The 17,587-nt window shown below is 42.2% G+C and overlaps 1 protein-coding gene across 15 annotated transcripts in view; it reads left to right on the top strand.

Annotated features, from left to right (window-relative positions):
• Positions 1-17,587, top strand: part of dtnba (dystrobrevin, beta a) — a 694,100-nt gene that overhangs the window by 186,788 nt on the left and 489,725 nt on the right. For all 15 annotated transcript variants that reach the window (XR_015079517.1, XM_085996923.1, XM_085996913.1 and 12 more), the window contains exon 2: positions 9,190-9,257. Coding sequence is in view for 13 of the 15 variants with exons in the window: in XM_085996913.1 (XP_085853039.1) it covers positions 9,191-9,257 (67 nt within the window). In the remaining 2 variants the exon portion in view is untranslated. The remainder of the gene's footprint in view (positions 1-9,189; positions 9,258-17,587) is intronic.

Raw genomic sequence — 17,587 nt, 5'->3', positions numbered from 1 at the left:
AAAGTCCGGATTACAGAGAGGCATAATTAAAAGGTACGAGAGCCCCGTACACAGCAACAGATCCAGGCTTCCCTGTTGCTTAGCAACAGGTGCAGGAACCCCGGCCACAAGATCCAGGCGTCCCTGTTGCTTGGCAACAGGTGCAGGAACCCTGGTTACACAGCCACAGATCCAGGAACGGCCACTAATATGAAGTAAAACTTACCTGAATCTACTCCTGAATTTTGCCGGTTAACAGAGATTTCCGGTTATTTAGGTGCCGGTAAATCGAGAGTTTCCTGTAATATAAATATTTTTATTCACTGATTTTAAAATAGAATGTGAATACTCTTCCAAAACATGGATTTATTCAGTAACACCAGATTAATATTTGAACACTGCATGTGTGGTATCTCTCTTGCACACAATATGCTTAGTTAGTCAACAGAAATTTCCTTTTGAATTCAGCACTGTATTTTCCCATTGAAGGGCCATTATTGTTTCTGTGTGGAGACTGTTTTTAGATGGGCTCAGTCCCTGGATGGCTTGCTGAGGAAACTGTTGCACTATGTTGTGTTTGTTGTAGGTTTGTGCTCGAGGCAGTTGAAACCTTTTAACAACGTGTCTATCAAAATTAAGGTCGAAGTAACATTTATAGAGGTGCACGTGAAGTGATAGTGTTATTACTACATCCTCCAATTATAACTTCTTTTTTCCAGACACTTGGGGGCGATTTTGCCAGCCCTGGGGAGGCAGGACTGCTGGGAAAATGGCAGAAACTGGGGGCGGGTACCCATCCTGCCCCCAACCCGCCTCTGTACCATCTCCCCAGGAGGCGGGAACCTAACCCGCGCTGAATCCCGTCTCCTGGAGGTGGGAAGGGGATTACAGCCACTGAACTGCCTGTTAACAGGTAGTTAACAGGCAGTAAAGAAGATTATCCCCATTTTTCCAGCAGAGGCGCAGGCTTCCCGACGTCGGGAAACCCCGCCAGGGTCAGCGAGGCTAGCAGTGGGTCTGCGGGGGTCTGCGGGGTCAAAAGGTGTGCTGTGGAGGTGAGTGATGGGTGCAAGTGTGGAGAGGTAAGTATGTGAGGTGAGTGAAAAGTGTTCGAAAAAGTTTACTTACCTTTGTTTCTTCCTGCAGGCTTCAATCATTAGGGATCCGGAGGCTCGGACATCTGCGACAGCCATCTGCTTTCTGCTCAGGAAATAGGTTTGGTGAGCCTCGAGTACAAGAACTCGCCAAACAACAGAGAATGTCAGTGTTTGACAGCTTCTCAAAACTGTCAAACGATGACAATTTTGACAGATGAAACATCATAAGCTGACATTCTGTCACCGGCTTCCCCTTAATTGGCCTGCTAAGCCCGCTGGGCAGGTTTAACAAGGTAAATCAAGGGAAAATAGCGTGGGTTGGCCAGACGTCGATGGAGGCGGGACTGAAACCCGACAAGCAGCAGTCCCGCCTTCAATACGCCCCCATTGGCAAAATCACCCCCTGGGACTCGCGGCCTTTTAAGTTATTTTTTTAATGACCGAAGCTTTCAATGTGTGAATCAGAGTTGCCCCCCCCCGCCCCTCCCCTCCACCGTTAAGAATAATTTAGTACAATGATACAGTTTTGCACCTGTACCTCAAGGATTTTGAAATTTTTCTGTGTGTGGGAATTCCTACAAATATTGATAAGCACCCAGAGACCCTCTGCAATATCGACACGTACTCAGAGACCACCTATAAATATTGATGCACACTTGGGACCGTGCAAATATTAGCATATCATGGGGGTCCCGCTCCCAGTTTTTTGAAAGATACCATTCCTACACAAAGGAAAGCAGTGCTATCATTGCAGAAAACTTTTCTTATTAATACTGTATATAGCAACAGAAATAACATGCTCGTAAATCAGTTAAACCTGAAGGCACTGGAGGCCCCAGTTTGAAAATCAATGCTGCAACTGGCAGTCGGTAAATGAAAACCTAGGGGGAAAAATTGGGTGAGTAGCGCCACCTGTTAGCACCTAAAGAGGCAGGCAGTGGCTGTAGCGCCACTGGCTGCGCCTCCCGCGATATTCAGCAGGGGCGCTAATGGTGGCATTAGCCATTTGCGCTGCGCCACCACCGATGACGTCATCAGTGTGTGCCGCGCCCCATTCGCGATATTTGGTAGCGAACGCCGCAGTTGCACCGTTTGCTACCCGCGCCCGGTTCACGGGGCCTTACTGTGCCGGCAGCGGCGCAAGTTAAGGTGGAGGTGCGGGGCGGCCGCCTTTTTTGGCGGCTGCCTGCCAGCACCTCCGTCCCCGGCCTCCTGACCCCCCCCCTCCCCCCACCCCGCGGCATTGCCGGCTATTTCCCGAGAGCCCGGCACTTCTCCTTGGTGCTGGGATCGTTTGCCGTCACTCGCGAATGGGGATCGCGCTGTTTTGCAGGCCCCTCCCCCTTAACAATGGGAGGAAGGCCTGCAGTACCACAGCGTGCTGTGCCGCAGCGTTTGGCGCTGCGGCACGTTGCGCTGCGATATTCAGTTTCAGCGCCCTAAGAGGGACGCGGAGCGCCTCGAGCCTCGCCCCGTCTCCCTCTAGGGGCAATGGAACTGAATATCTGACGATCGCTAAAGCCTCGAACGCTGCGCTAAATCCTGCGCTCAGGCGACTTTTGCGCCACTTTGGCGCCCAAACCCAATTTCTAGGCCCTAGTCTTTTCATTCAGTGGTTTACATTTGCATATCGACAGTCAAAATTAACCAAAAGTTAGTTGGAGATTCTGGATCTGAAAGTTCTCCAAAGTTGATTACAGTAGGATATAAACAAAATAGAAGGCCACCATGATCTTGCATGGTTTTCCTGATGATTTACAAATCTGTTCTGAAAATTTAATTTAAAGGTACGAAAAGCAAAACTTCACAACTTCTGCTTACAACAGCAGGGTAGTGGCAGCACTTGTTACTAATGAGTTTCCTTTTGCTTGAAGAAAGTCAGACTGATGGTCAAGATGGCAAAATTAAGACTAACTGATGGGACGCTGGTTTGAAGTAACAATTCGTAAAAAAATATATATTTACAGGTATAAATTTGACCCTTGCTGCCGTGACTTTTTAATTACTACAACCTAATAATTAATCTTTTCCATATTCTAACTGGACTTTTGAAATGATATCTGATCTTGTAAAATTCAGCATGTAATTGCTGGGTAACTTATTCTCCTAATTCTTACCTGTTTTATGAAGAAATGCTATCTGCTTGAAGTTCATTTGCTTTGTGAGCTAAGAATGATAAGTGCTCAGGTTAATACTTCTGCTGTATAAGTGAAGTTGGGTGTTCAAGGGCACTGTAGGATTTTCTGGAGCATTAACAAGTGATTAAAAAGTAAATCTGATTAACATGAAGAGTTTCACTTCAACACTAATTGGTTTAAGGTAGTTGTTCATTCAAGAGCAGGTCAGAGGCTGGGTATTCTGCAGTGAGCAAACCACCTCCTGACTCCCCAAAGACTTTCCACCATCTACAAGGTACAAGTCAGCAGTGTACTATCTACAAGATGCACTGCAGCAACTCGCCAAGGCTTCTTCGGCAGCGCCTCCCAAACCTGTGACCTCTACCACCTAGAAGGACAAGGGCAACAGGTGCATGGGAACACCACCACCTCCAAGTTCCCCTCCAAGTCACACACCATCCTGGCTTGAAAATATATCGTCGTTCCTTCATCGTCGCTGGGTCAAAATCCTGGAACTCCCTCCGTAACAGCACTGTGGGAGTACCTTTACATCGCAGACTGCAGCGGTTCAAGAAGGCGGCTCACCACCACCTTCTCGAAGACATTTAGGGATGGGCAATAAATGCTGGCCTTACCAGCAACGCCCACATCCCATGAATGAATAAAAAAAAAAAGTGGCCATGGGTTCTGTTGTGTATGTAACCTGTTCCACCTTAAGAGAGCTTAAGCCTGTTCCACCTTAAGAGATGTACTACTTTCTCAGGCTGCTGTAGACATAATACCGGGGGTGAACACACCGGTATATAAGCACTGTGCAGTAATCTTGTATTCAGTATAGTCCCTACCTCCAACCAGTAAAGACCTGTTTGAGTTATACGTTTAAGTCTTTGTGTTAATTGTTCAATACAATACACATACTTAACAGGTTCCTTATTAAATAAACTGGTGCCTGGACATACAGTACTATTTATTACATAAATATATATTTTACTCGTTGAAAATTGTTGCTTTTGTATTCCATCCAGTTTGGCTACGCCTCACACTTCTGCCCTCCAGGAAGCCAGTGTCTTTTCAATGACTGCTTTTAAAGGCGCCCCACAATCATCTGATACCAAGTGTATTTTGTGGGAAAGTACTGTGCTTATTTTCATGTCTGGATTAAGATATTTTTGCTTCCATAAAATACTCCATCTTGTGGCCTGGCTGAGAATTTATAGGCCCTGAATTTGCTGTCGGAGGCGTACCAGAAGAATACACCTCCGAACTGAAAAAAAAATCCGGAATGTACCTGGTGTCTCCGGAGTTTCCGACTCTTTGGGTCCTGGGCTTGCAGGTGTACGCCTGCGTAAAGGCCCACGGATCTCGGGGGCGCATGCGGTTCACAAGCGTCCCTGGGATCAGGTGGGCCTGGTCAATCAATCAAAAAGGGGGATTCCTACGATGCTTATGGGAATTCTATTTACATATGGAATCTGCATAAATATATTAGAAATGCCCAACTAAATAAGAATTCACACCACTCAAATAAAAATAAATGTTCCCATGTAAAACATTAATTAAAAGACCCTTTAATTAAGCATTTAAAATAAAAAAATGTAATTTAAAAAAAAAAGTAAACATTTTTAAATGGTCCAAAATTTACCTAAGCTAATTTTAAATGTATCTGTATGTTTTAATCATTTAAAATTTTTTATTTTATCACTTATTTTAACCCGTACGCTGGTAAAAGAAGGCCGTATGCCTACTTTTACCAGACATAAGTGTTTCGTGGGCATTCGCTGGGCAGTAGTTGGGCAAATAGCGCAACTCTGTGCCAGCGAAAGTGAATTTGTAGCGGACACGGTGGACCTGTCCAAGCGAAATTTGACAGATTGCAAGTTCCGGGTTTTCACGCATGTGCAATGCATGCGGAAACCTGGAACTTGCAGGGCCTTTGAGGACTTCCGACAGCAAAGCTAGGCCACTGTTTTTAATAAATCCAAACTCTTGAGGTTTATTACCCTTGAGTTGGAAACTTGGAGTTGCCCCCCCGAGACCTCCTGGGCAGCCTCTGAAATGAATCTATTGTATCGCGCCATTGCTAAAAGTATCGAATTATCTCAAATTCATGTTATGAAACTTCAATTTTTAAGACCGTGTGCAAGCTTGTTGTACACTTACCGAAATATAAAAATAAAGATATGCATACAAGCCTTGGGTTTCTAGGTGATTTTTTTTTGTTCTTGTGTGAAGGGCATCATCAGTTTTAAGTGTGCAAGATTGCTGTGGAAATAAAAGTTTATTTTTCAAATGTTTTATGTGTTGTGGAGAGTTTTGAAATTTTCTGACTACCTCTTTTCACAGTCACCGAACTCTGATTTTTGCCATGGTCTTTGATGAATTAGCCCGAGTTAATGGCCCAGAAATTCGGGTCCCAACGCTTAAGTACGCACGGGGTACTCCCGCGTAGGCCCAACGAAAGTGCCGGTTTCCTGCATGCACTGCGCATGCGCGGGAAACCGGCACTTCCGTTCCCCTCAAAGAAGGGGTTCAGAGGTCGAACGCGTGCGCTGGAGAGGCAGCGCGTGCGCATCGAACTTACGTTTTTTTGCAGGTTTCTCCGGGAGGGTAAGTCTCCAGCAGTTACAAATTTAAAAAGCTGGTGCAAGGCCTGCTTTTAACAAGGTAAGTGGTGAATTAATTAAAATTAAAACATTTTTTCCTCAGGTTTATTATTTTTAAATACTTGATTGCATGACAGTATTTGAGGAAGAGCATGCGGGTTCTCCTGGTATCCTGGCCCACATTTGTTCCTCAATCAACAGATTAACTTGACTTCTATCTCAGTGCGGTTTTTGGGACTTTGCTATGTTCAACTTGGCTGTTGTGACCTTTGGTGAAGTTTGAAGTAGTGTAATGCCTTCATCATTTACACCACTACTTCCAAAGTATTTGGTAACCCTCTGACCACATGATGCTTTTGTGTTTATTTAAAGCGAACAGTTTTTGCATGCTCCACATCTTAAGCATCACATTAATCTTCAACGCGAATGGCTAAAATGAAGTGCAACTTTGCAGAGCAATGTATTTGTTCAGTATGCTAGGCTTGAAGATTGCTTTGTGAATATGCCATGGTACAGACGTAGAAGGCATGCTAGCAATATACAACTGAAACAAGGTCTGTCAGCATCTGAAAAGAGAAAAGGTGGGTGAATGTTTTGGGTTGAGACTCTGTCAGAACTACGTTGTTTTGTCTCTCCAGATGCGGAGAACCTGTTTTGAAGTAAATCAGTATATATTAATTTTTCTCCTGTTTCTTTGTTGCTCTGGTGCCTCCCCAAATCGATCAAAACTTCTTAACCAATTCCTTTACTTTCTGAAGTTAATTTTTTGTCAGTGGGTTTAATTGCAGTGATGCCATCATTATGGTGCGTATATCTCTATGTAATGCTGTAATATACAGCTAGATTTTCTCCTTGTGGGACAAACGTCTCCTGCACTGAGTTCACATTCTTTGGTCAGCCAACCCTTTACCATCGCCTGTTTATAACTTTCTTGCAAATCTTTTGATTTGTTCACAGTAGTGTGGAGGGACAATCCATTGGTATATTTTCACAGATCCTACTTTGAGCACTGTGTGTAAAGAATCAGCCGCAATGCTGCTTTTGAATACAAGAACTGCCAAGAACATACTAATAAGCCGCCAACATAAGAATTGCAACAGTACCTGCAGTCAGCACATTCTGTCTCCAGCCCCCATTACACAAACTTCCACATCCTGACTTCGTAGCAAGGTCATGATTGTATTTTAAAGTGGGAACTAAGACTACACCCCCACTTTCATATAGCCTGCCAACATTCACTGTTGAGGCTTGCGTATGAAGAATGGCCATTGAGGTACTTGCTTGTGGCTGGTTCCCTTGAAGCCATACTCCAGCATGAGCTAGTACCTTCTATTCTTAAGAAAATTAGTAGTAAAAATTGGAAACATGAGTGGACTGATGATGTATGTAGCCACAATGGAAAGTCTGCTGTAATCTTTTGGCTTTTAATTTATAATCTTGAATTTTCATGATTCTTCAGACATGCTCTGTATTGTACAGTTACTAAGCTTTATTTGAAGAATACAATAGATTATGGTTTTCCATTTAAAAGAAAACTGTACTGTACTAATTTTATGCCAGCTGAAAGGTGTCTTTCTCTTCCATTTTATTCTTTGGGAGCTGCGACACTAGCATATGTAGGTATCCACTGCATTAATACATCAGTAATTAAGTCTACAATACACCAACGACAGACTTGTGTATCAGATGTTACAGTAGATAAGCTTTAGGATTTTATTGAAAGTGATTTTTTAATTACATTTTGGTATATTATATTTAAAAATGAATTTAATAAATTGAGACTCTCAATTTCTCTGACACTAGAAACATCAAAATGGAAAAATTGATTCCATTGAAATATTTAACTGAAGCGTACGGTACTTGAAAACAATGTCGTCCTCGAGTGAGCTTATACAAAAACGACTTGTTAAAAAAAATGCCGCTTTATCTTTTAGAAAGTAGTTTTTTCATTTTTTTTTAAACTCGGGTGCAACTTTACAGATTGTTTTAATTGGCATATTACATTGCAGTTTTTCTGTTAACGTTTGATCTTTGGCACACCAGCTCTGCCTTAGGTAAGTAAAACCAAATCTGCATTAGTTCGAGTTATTAAAGTAAAGGTATGCCATGGTATAAGGTCTGCTTAGAGAGATTTAAGCAGATTTATAATTTTGAATGATGTTTAAAACATGCACTAGTTTTAACAAGGACATTTAATTGTTTTGTTCTTTAATGCATTTGTGCTTTCCAAGTTTCAAAGCAATAAGCTTTACAAGTTTTGAATTATACGGAAAAGTCTATTTGGTGATCTGATATCCTGAATGGCATAGTATTAATACTTTTCATGTTTTATTAAGGTAGCATTTACAATTTTGAGTACTTTCCCCGTGTATTGGCAGAAGGCGAGGGGAATGGCTTAGTGAATGGTGGAGATTACAGCACAGGCAGAAATCATTTGGTCCATCATATTTATGTCGCTGCTAGCTCTGTATTGAAGCTATCTATTCTAATCCCAATTCCCTGTTCTTTTCTCCTACTCTTAAATAATTTTCCTATTCCTCTTAACTGATAAGATTGGTTTCAATAGTCACTTTCTAATAATATCCCTTTTGTTAGTGATTTAATGATGAGCAGAACTAATCATTCACTGTTTACCTTCAATGCTCTGAACACTTCTTTTAGATCTCCACTTAACCTTTTCTGCTGCAGTGAATAAAGTGCTATTAATTCCAGTCTCTTGTAACTGTTTTCTTTCATCCTTGGTATATCATAATAAAGCGACATTACATCTTTTTCATCACTCCAATATTCTTTCAATAATGGCATGTCTAAAACTGCCCACATACTCCAATTGTGGCCTCTTGTCTTGCAGCATTATCTCCTTGTTTTAGATTCAATGTTAATACCTTTGTCAATAATTTAAAAACTTTCCTATTTACACAAATGTATTAAAAATAAGGATAACTTTAGTACATATATCAATAGTGAGTAAATCATTGAATTATGAGCGACCGTCTATCTTTATGAAATTTTGAGAGTATAAATGTGAGGCTGTTACGACTTAGTTTAATTATTTTGATCTGCCGCTCAGTTTTGTGAAATGGATGGCAGATTTCCATGGACTTACATCTCTTGGGACTGCTACAAGTCATTTTGCTTGTGACCAGTGATTGACACATTAATCTGCTAACCATATGTCTGGTTAGTTTTGCGTTTTTTCATTTGGATTATTTGGTAGGGCAATTGTAAGCCCAAGCTTTGAGTGTTTGTTTCACCAACAGCCCCAGCTGGGATGAGCTGCAGTGGTATATCTGAGGAAAAATAAGATACAAATGGATGGTGAACATGAAATGATCTTGTTTTCAGAACCTGCTGGTGTACTTCTTCAAACAGTCACTTCTTTTCTTTCACTAGAATGATTGAGGAGTGTGGAAGAAGAGGGAAGACCATGGCCGAGAAGAGGCAGCTATTTATGGACATGAGTGAGTATCCTGCATTTGTACTTTCAAAATAAAAGCATACTAATATTGAAGTGGTGTTGATACAGGGCTCAGTATAATGCCCATTAAAGTTGAAAAATGAATGTCATCATTCAAATGGGAAACATTAAAATGGACAGTTTTAGAAGACTATTAAACTCCTGTAGAGGGAAAACGAAATATATCATTGTGCAGTGTGTCAAGATTGAACAGTGCAATGGTAGGATGTACATTTTCTCTTGTTTCTTTTGTAGGCAAGTTCCCCATACTAGCTGGAGTGTTTCCGGGAGTAGGGAAAGACATCAAGAAAATGAGTTATCCAGAGTTTGTGCTCTCCTCCAGGTCATTAAAAGGAGATAAAAATAGTGTTTGAATTACCTTAGACTAACCTTTTATACCTTTATGTGGCCAGTTCAAAAGTAGCAGAGAAGTGGCCACTGGTAACTTTGACAATGGAATAGTGTGTTAAACGGGATAGAATCTTACATTGAAATTACTAAACAGAACGGGCCGTTCGGCCTAACCAGTCCATTTTTCTGTTTATCTTCCATGTGAGCAGTAGTCCTAATCCCATGGACATGCTTTTTTCCCATATCCCTTTATTGCCCTTTCCTTCAACTGCCCATCTAACCTATTGTAAATGTTGAAATGGTCTCTGCTTCCATCGCTGACTCTCTTTGGGCATTCCACAGCCTCGAATCCCATTGGAAAAATAAATTCCCCTGCTCTCTGTCCGAACACTCTTGCATTTAATTTTGAATCTTTGTCCCCTTGCTCTAGATCCCTCAACCACTGGAAACAATCTATTTCTATCTACTCTGTCCCATCGCTTCCTAATTTTAAATACTTAATCTCCTCTGTTGAAAACTACCCCAATTTTTCAAGTCTTTCTTTGTATTTGTATTCCTCAAACCAGGGCAGCATCCTAAGGAAACTGCTGTACCCTCTTCATTGCCTCAACATTCTACCTATAAATTTTATATAGATTCACCATTATATCTCAACTTTTATATTCTGTATTACTGAGCTTTACCCTATTCAAAGTATAATTATTACTTTTTTTTAACCAAAGTGTACCACCTCACATTTATTGACAAATATTCCATCTGCCACCTTTTTGCTTATTCTATCATCTTATCAATATGAAACATAGAAGATAGGAGCAGGAGTAGGCCATTCGGCCCCTCGAGCCTGCTCCGCCATTCAATGCGATCATGGCTGATCATCAAAATTCAGTACCCGGTCCCTGCTTTCTCCCCATACCCCTTGATCCCTTTAGCCTTAAGAAATATATCCAACTCCATCTTAAATATATTTAATGTATTGGCCTCTACTGCCCTCTGTGGTAGAGAATTCCACAGGTTCACCACTCTCTGGGTGAAGAAATTCCTCCTCATTTCTGTCCTAAATGGCCTACCCCTTATCCTTAGACTGTGACCCCTGGTTCTGGACGCCCCGACCATTGGGAACATCCTTCCTGCATCAAGTCTGTCCAGTCCTGTCAGGATTTTATAAGTTTCAATGCGCTCCCCTCTCATTCTTCTAAACTCCAGCGAGTACAAGCCCAATCGACCCAATCTCTCCTCATACGTCATTCCTGCCATCCCAGGTATCAGTCTGGTGAATCTTTGCTGAACTCCTTCCATGGCAAGAACATCCTTCCTCTGATAAGGCGACCAAAACTGCACACAATACTCAGATGTGGTCTCACCAAGGCCCTGTGTAAGTGCAGCAAGACATCCTTGTTCCTGTACTCAAACCCTCTCGCTACGAAGGCCAACATGCCATTTGCCTTCTTAACCGCCTGCTGCACCTGCATGCTTACCTTCAGCGACTGGTGCACAAGGACACCCAGGTCTCGTTGCACTTCCCCTTCTCCCAATCTATTACCATTCAGATAATCTGCCTTCCTGTTTTTGCCACCAAAGTGGATAACCTCGCATTTATCCACGTTATATTGCATCTGCCATGCTTTTGCCCAATCACCCAACCTGTCCAAATCATCCTGGAGTTTCTCGGCATCCTCCTCACAGCACACACGCCCACCCAGCTTTGTGTCATCTGCAAATTTGGAGATATTACATCTAGTTCCCTCGTCTAGATCATTAATATATATTGTGAATAGCTGAGGCCCAAGGACCGATCTCTGCAGTACCCCACTAGTCACTGCCTGCCACTCGGAAAAAGACCCATTTATTCCAACTCTTTTCTTTCTGTCTGCCAACCAGTTCTCTATCCAAGTCAATACCTTGCCCCTAATCCCATGTGCCTTAACTTTACATGCTAATCTCTTATGCGGGTCCTTATCGAAAGCCTTCTGAAAGTCCAAATACACCACATCCACTGGTTCTCCTGTATCTATTTTACTAGTTACATCCTCAAAAAATTCCAGTAGATTAGTCAAGCACGATTTACCTTTTGTAAATCCATGTTGACTTTGCCCGATCCTGTCACTGTTTTCCAGATGCCCTGCTATTATATCTTTTATAATGGACTCTAGCATTTTCCCCACTACCGATGTCAGGCTTACCGGTCTGTAATTCCCCGTTTTCTCTCTACCACCTTTTTTGAATAGTGGGGTAACATTAGCTACCCTCCAATCCATGGGTACTGTTCCAGATTCTATCGAATGCTGGAAGATGATCAGCAAAGCATCAACTATTTCTCGGGCCACTTCCTTAAGTACCCTAGGATGTAGATTATCAGGCCCTGGGGATTTATCGGCCTTCAATCCCATCAATTTCCCTAACACCATTTCCCTACAAATACTGATTTCTTTCAGTTCCTCCCTTTCATCAGACCCTATGTTCCCCGACATCTCTGGGAGGTTATTTGTGTCCTCCTTCGTGAAGACAGAACCAAAATATGTATTTAATTGGTCTGCCATTTCTTTGTTCCCCATTATAAATTCCCCTGATTCTGATCGCAAGGGACCTACGCTTGACTTCACCAATCTTTTTCTCTTCACATATCTATAAAAGCTTTTACAGTCAGTTTTTATGTTCCCTGCAAGCTCACTCTCCTATTCTATTTTCCCTTTCTTAATTAATCCCTTTGTCCTCCTTTGCTGAATCCTAAACTGCTCCCAATCCTCAGGTTTACTGCTTTTTCTGGCCAATTTATATGTCCTCTCCTTGGATCTTATGCAATCCCTAATTTCCCTTGTTAGCCACGGTTGAGTCACCTTTTTTGTTTTATTTTTATGCCAAACTGGGATGAACAAATTCTGTAGTTCATCCATGCGGTCTTTGAATGTTTGCCATTGCCTATCCACCGTCAATCCTTTGAGTGACATTCCCCAATCAATCCTACCCAACTCGCACCTCAGACCATCGTAGTTTCCTTTATTTAAATTTCGGACCCTCGTCTCTGAGTCGACTACTTCATTCTCCATCTTCATGAAGAATTCGATCATATTATGATCTCTCCGACCTAAGGGGCCTCGTACAACAAGATTGCTAATTAATCCTTTCTCGTTACATAATACCCAGTCTAAGATGGCCTGATCTCTGGTTGGTTCCTCGACATATTGGTCCAGGAAACCATCCCTTAAACACTCCAGGAATTCCTCCTCCACAGTATTGTTACTAATTTGGTTAGCCCAATCTATATGTAGATTAAAGTCACCCATGATGACTGCTGTGCCCTTATTGCACGCTTCTCTAATTTCCCTTTTAATGCCATCCCCAACCTCCGTATTACTGTTTGGAGCTCTATATACCACTCCCACTAACATTTTCTGCCCCTTGGTATTTCTCAGTTCTACCCATACAGATTCCACATCATCAGAGCTAATATCCTTCCTTACAATTGTGTTAATCCCTTCTTTAACCAGCAATGCTACCCCACCTCCCTTTCCTTTTTGCCTATCTTTCCTGAATATTGAATACCCCTGGATGTTGAGTTCCCAGCCTTGGCCACCCTGGAGCCATGTTTCCATAATCCCAATCAAATCATATTCGTTTACCTCTATTTGCGCAGCTAATTCATCCACCTTATTACGAATGCTCCTCGCATTACGAAACAAAGCCTTCAGGGTTGTTTTTTTAACGCTCTTACACCTATTAGAATTATTATTTACTGTGGCCATGTTTGATTTTAAACCGTTGATTTCCTTACAGTATGCCCTTACAGTTTCCTTTAGTATCACTGTTGTTTTAAACAGTCTTCCATTGTTCACTTGAGCAGTAACGAATTCAGTCTTATGGATATATAATCACTTTATTTTTTTCAACTATAACAAAAAAAATCTAAATGTGGAGTATCATTTATTCAGAGTATAACACAATTTACAAATGGAGTTTTGTCAACAGATTTGGACGTAGGCGTATGCTCATCCTTGTACTTTTCTTCTAAAGCTTAACGCAAAAGCATTTTTTATACACTGTTTTCTCCTCATCAAACTGGAAATGGCCTTGCCTTATACGGTAGTCTCTAGTCAATGCACTGTCCTTCAGCCGATGCTTATGCACACAAGTTTACATTTCTCTACAACATATGCACATGAACATCCTTTCACGCAGGTTGCAATGTCCTTGTTGAACACCCTATAGGCAGGAATACCAGTTTCAGTCCTATGGTCCTGAAACTGGTCACTTGAACAAACTGACTTGCTCAGTGAAATTCGTATCTTTTTTTTCTTCTGTTCAATAATATTAATCACTTTTTTTGCTCTTTATTGAATGAGCTAAACATGAACACTTTTCAAAAGCCAAATTAACCAAGTTCCATGTACCAGCAATAACCTACAAATTTAGATGTAATTTTCTCTAGCCCGAAATCCAAATTGTTGATGTACACAGTGAACAGAAATGGTCCCAGAACAGAACCCTGTGGGACACCACTACCCACATCCAACCACTCTGAGAAACTCCCCTTAAGTCCTACTCTCTCTCCCCTCTCTTCGAATCTATTTTTATTTCAGTTTGCTACCCTCCCCCTAATTCCATAATCCTTAATCTCTAATAATGCCTGGGGTGGTACCTTGTCAAAGGCTTTCTGAAACTCTTATGTACACCTCATCCACGGCATTTCCCCCATCGACCATATCTGTCACTATCTCCTCAAAGAACTTGATCAGATTTGTCGAGCGCGATCTGCCTTTCTAAAATCCGTATTGACTGCTTCTGATCATTTTGGTTTTTTTACAAGATATTTAGTAATTTAATCTTTAATTAAAGATTCAAAACTTCCCCAACCACAGATGTTAAGCTAACTGGCCTATAATTACCCTCTTTAGCTCTGTCTCCCTTTTATGAAAATGGGTATTACATTGGCCACTATCCAGTCCATCCAATTTCTAGTTTTAACTTTAGTGATGTATCTAAAACTTTTTCTGTTACTTCATAGCTGTGGATTTTTGTCAGATCCCATGGTTGTCACAAGTAAAGGTCAAGGATGGATTTCCTGAGATGAATGACCAATTAAACTGTTTGTAATGTTGGTTGAGGGATAAATACTGGCTAGGACACGAGGAGAACTCTTGCTCTTCTTCAATAGTGCCATATGATCTTTTACGTCCACCTGAGAGGGCTGACGTGGTCTTAGTTTAACATCTCATTTGAAAGATGACACCTCCGACACTCCCTCAGCCCTGCAGTGCAGCACTGGAGTGTCAGTCTAGATTATAGGCTCAAGTGTCTGGAAGGAGGCTTGAACCCACAACCTTCTAACAAGAGGGGAGGATGGCACCACTGAGCCAAGGCTGACACCAAGTAATGGGTAGAGGTAAGGAACAGCAAGTGATGCAAGACTCTGGTAGGAATTGTCTACAGTCCTCCCAACAGTAGAGGTGTAATTGGGGGATGCATAAATACTGAGATCAGGGAAGCGTGTAGGAAAAACAATGATTATTATGGGAGATTTAAATTTTTACATTGTCAAAAACCAAGTTTTTAAATTTAAGTAAGGCAAACTTCGAAGGGATGACAAATACATTGACCAAAATAAATTGGGCTGAACTGTTAATGGGTAAACCTACAGACAAACAGTGGGAAGTATTGAAAGAAGCATTTGGCATAACACAAAACCAATACATAACACTACAAGGCAGAAGCTCCACTTGTCAACAAATGAGGTAAGAGTCAGTATCAAGCCAAAAGGAAAGGCTTGCACAAATGCAAGGAAAAATGGAAATCCACCAGACTGGGAGAGCTGTAAAAAAAACAATTAAGGGATAGAAAGAAAGTAATATGTGCAAAAAGGGAATATGATAAAAACAATTTGCAAGTGATATGAAAGCTAATAGCAAAAGTTGTACAAATATAAAGAGAGATTGGAAAATTGCAAATGTCACTCCATTGTTTAATAAGGGAGGGAGAAACCAGACCTGTCTCTTCAACATTTGTGGAGAATTTACTGGAATCTATCATCTGCGACAAATTGACCGGGCACTTGGATAAGTGTCAACAGATAAGAGAGTCAGCGTGGATTTGTGAAGGATTGGTCATGTTGAACTAAGCCAGTGAATTTTTTGAGGTTACTAGCATGGTGGATGGGGAGTATATATATATGGACTTCCAGAAGGTATTTGATAAGGTTCTGCACAAGAGATTGTAACAAAAATGAGAGTGCACGGAATTGGAGGTAACCTTGTGATGTGGGTTAGTAATTGGTTGGGGAGGTAGGAGACAGAGTAGCGATGAAGGGTTAGTTCTCTGATTGGCACAATGTGGCAAGTGGTGGTCCCCAAAGATCTGTACTGGATCCTCAGCTTTTCCCCATATATATCTTAACGATTTGGATGAAGAAATAGAGAGTTGTATATCCTAGTTTGCAGCCAACCAAGTTCGAAGGCACAGTTTATGTGGATGGGAGCAGGATGTTGCAATGGGATATAGACAGACGAAGTGAGTGGGCAAAAGTATTACAGTGGAGTTCAGTGTAGTCAATTGTAAAGTTGTCCACTTTGGATCTAAGTAAGACAAAACATATTATTTTCTTAATTGCGAGAGATATGGGGCTGTGGTTATTTACTCATGTACTAATTATTTTTACATTCCTCTCCATTGAACTGCATCTGCCACCCAACTTTGCTAATTATTTCTAATAACGAAGTTTGGAAAAAATTGTTCACATGGAAGCTTTTTAAGCACAGAGAGCATCCCACTACTTCATCCACTTTCCTCAAGAATAACAGGAGGGATGGGAGGCTTGTACTTCCCTAGAAACTTATTCAAATATTTCTTGGGAACCAAGTTGTTAATCAGGATCTATAATAAAGCAAACAGACTCTTCACCTGAGCAAGACATATGCTGGGAAGATTAATGCTGCTTTTGTGAATTTTGTGACTGTTTTGCTTTTGTTTTAAACAGTTAGTCAGCCAAGGATCTGCTGGCTTTCATTCAAGTACCTATCCCTAAAAATGTATCTTAATTACTCTGATGTGCAAATATTTTGTTCGGTCCTTCAGCATATTATTGAAAGAATATCCTGAATGTGACCCTTCTAAACACATTGGGGGGAAAAATTTGATTGCTTTGTGCCTCCCTAAGAGGGCGCTAAAGGGGCGCAAAGCAACCAGCGCTCGGGCACGGTGCCGCCAACACCTCCCGCGAAATTCTGTGGGAGGTTAGCATCAGCGGTAACCATTAGCGCCCTGCAGCGCTGCGCCGCCGGCATTGACGTCATCGTCGTGCGCAGCGCCCCGCTCACGCCCCGGCTGCGATCTACGGTAGCACCCCCTGACTTGCCGCCGGACGCTATGTCTGACGGGGTCAGGGGGGCCTACCTGCGGCCGGGGCGGCGCTAATTAAATGCGAGGTGCTGGGCGGCCATTTTTGTTGCTGGCCGCCTGCTAGCACATGTCCCTGGCCTCCTGACCAGCCCCCCCTCCCCCCCACCCCCCCGGAGTGCCGGGCTCTTTTGCCGGCACTCCGATCCCTGATGGCTCAGCTGGGCCCTGAGTCGCGCTGTGCAAGGCCCTTCCCCTTTAAGAAGGGGAGGAAGGCCTGCAGTACTGCGGCACGTAGCACCGCGATATTCCCTCGCAGCGCCCCAAGAGGGAGGCGGGGTGCTTCAAGTAGTGCCATGCTTCCCTCTTTGGACGCTACCAATGAATTTCGGCTGTGGGGGCGCTAATTTTTTTGGGGCTCTATAAGTAGTGCCCCGGCGAAGTTAGCGCCCCAAAGGGGGCGCGACTCAATTTTTCCCTCATCATTTCCCATTTTAAGGTCGATATTTACTCTCTTCATTCTTTGAGTTACTGAACATCAGCTGGGTGGCAATTGAGACAATATAATTGGTGACAGTGCCCTTAGGCTAGGGAATAGGGGTAACTCTGCCAAGGTTCCTGTTTCCCTGCTGGAGAGTACACATGTATAGCTGTTGAGTG

This window comes from Somniosus microcephalus, chromosome 9, assembly GCF_052327205.1.
Source record: "Somniosus microcephalus isolate GS21.2 chromosome 9, FLI_Smic_1.0, whole genome shotgun sequence".
In the NCBI taxonomy this organism is placed as follows: domain Eukaryota; kingdom Metazoa; phylum Chordata; class Chondrichthyes; order Squaliformes; family Somniosidae; genus Somniosus; species Somniosus microcephalus.
This window is presented reverse-complemented; position numbering and strand designations above follow the sequence as displayed.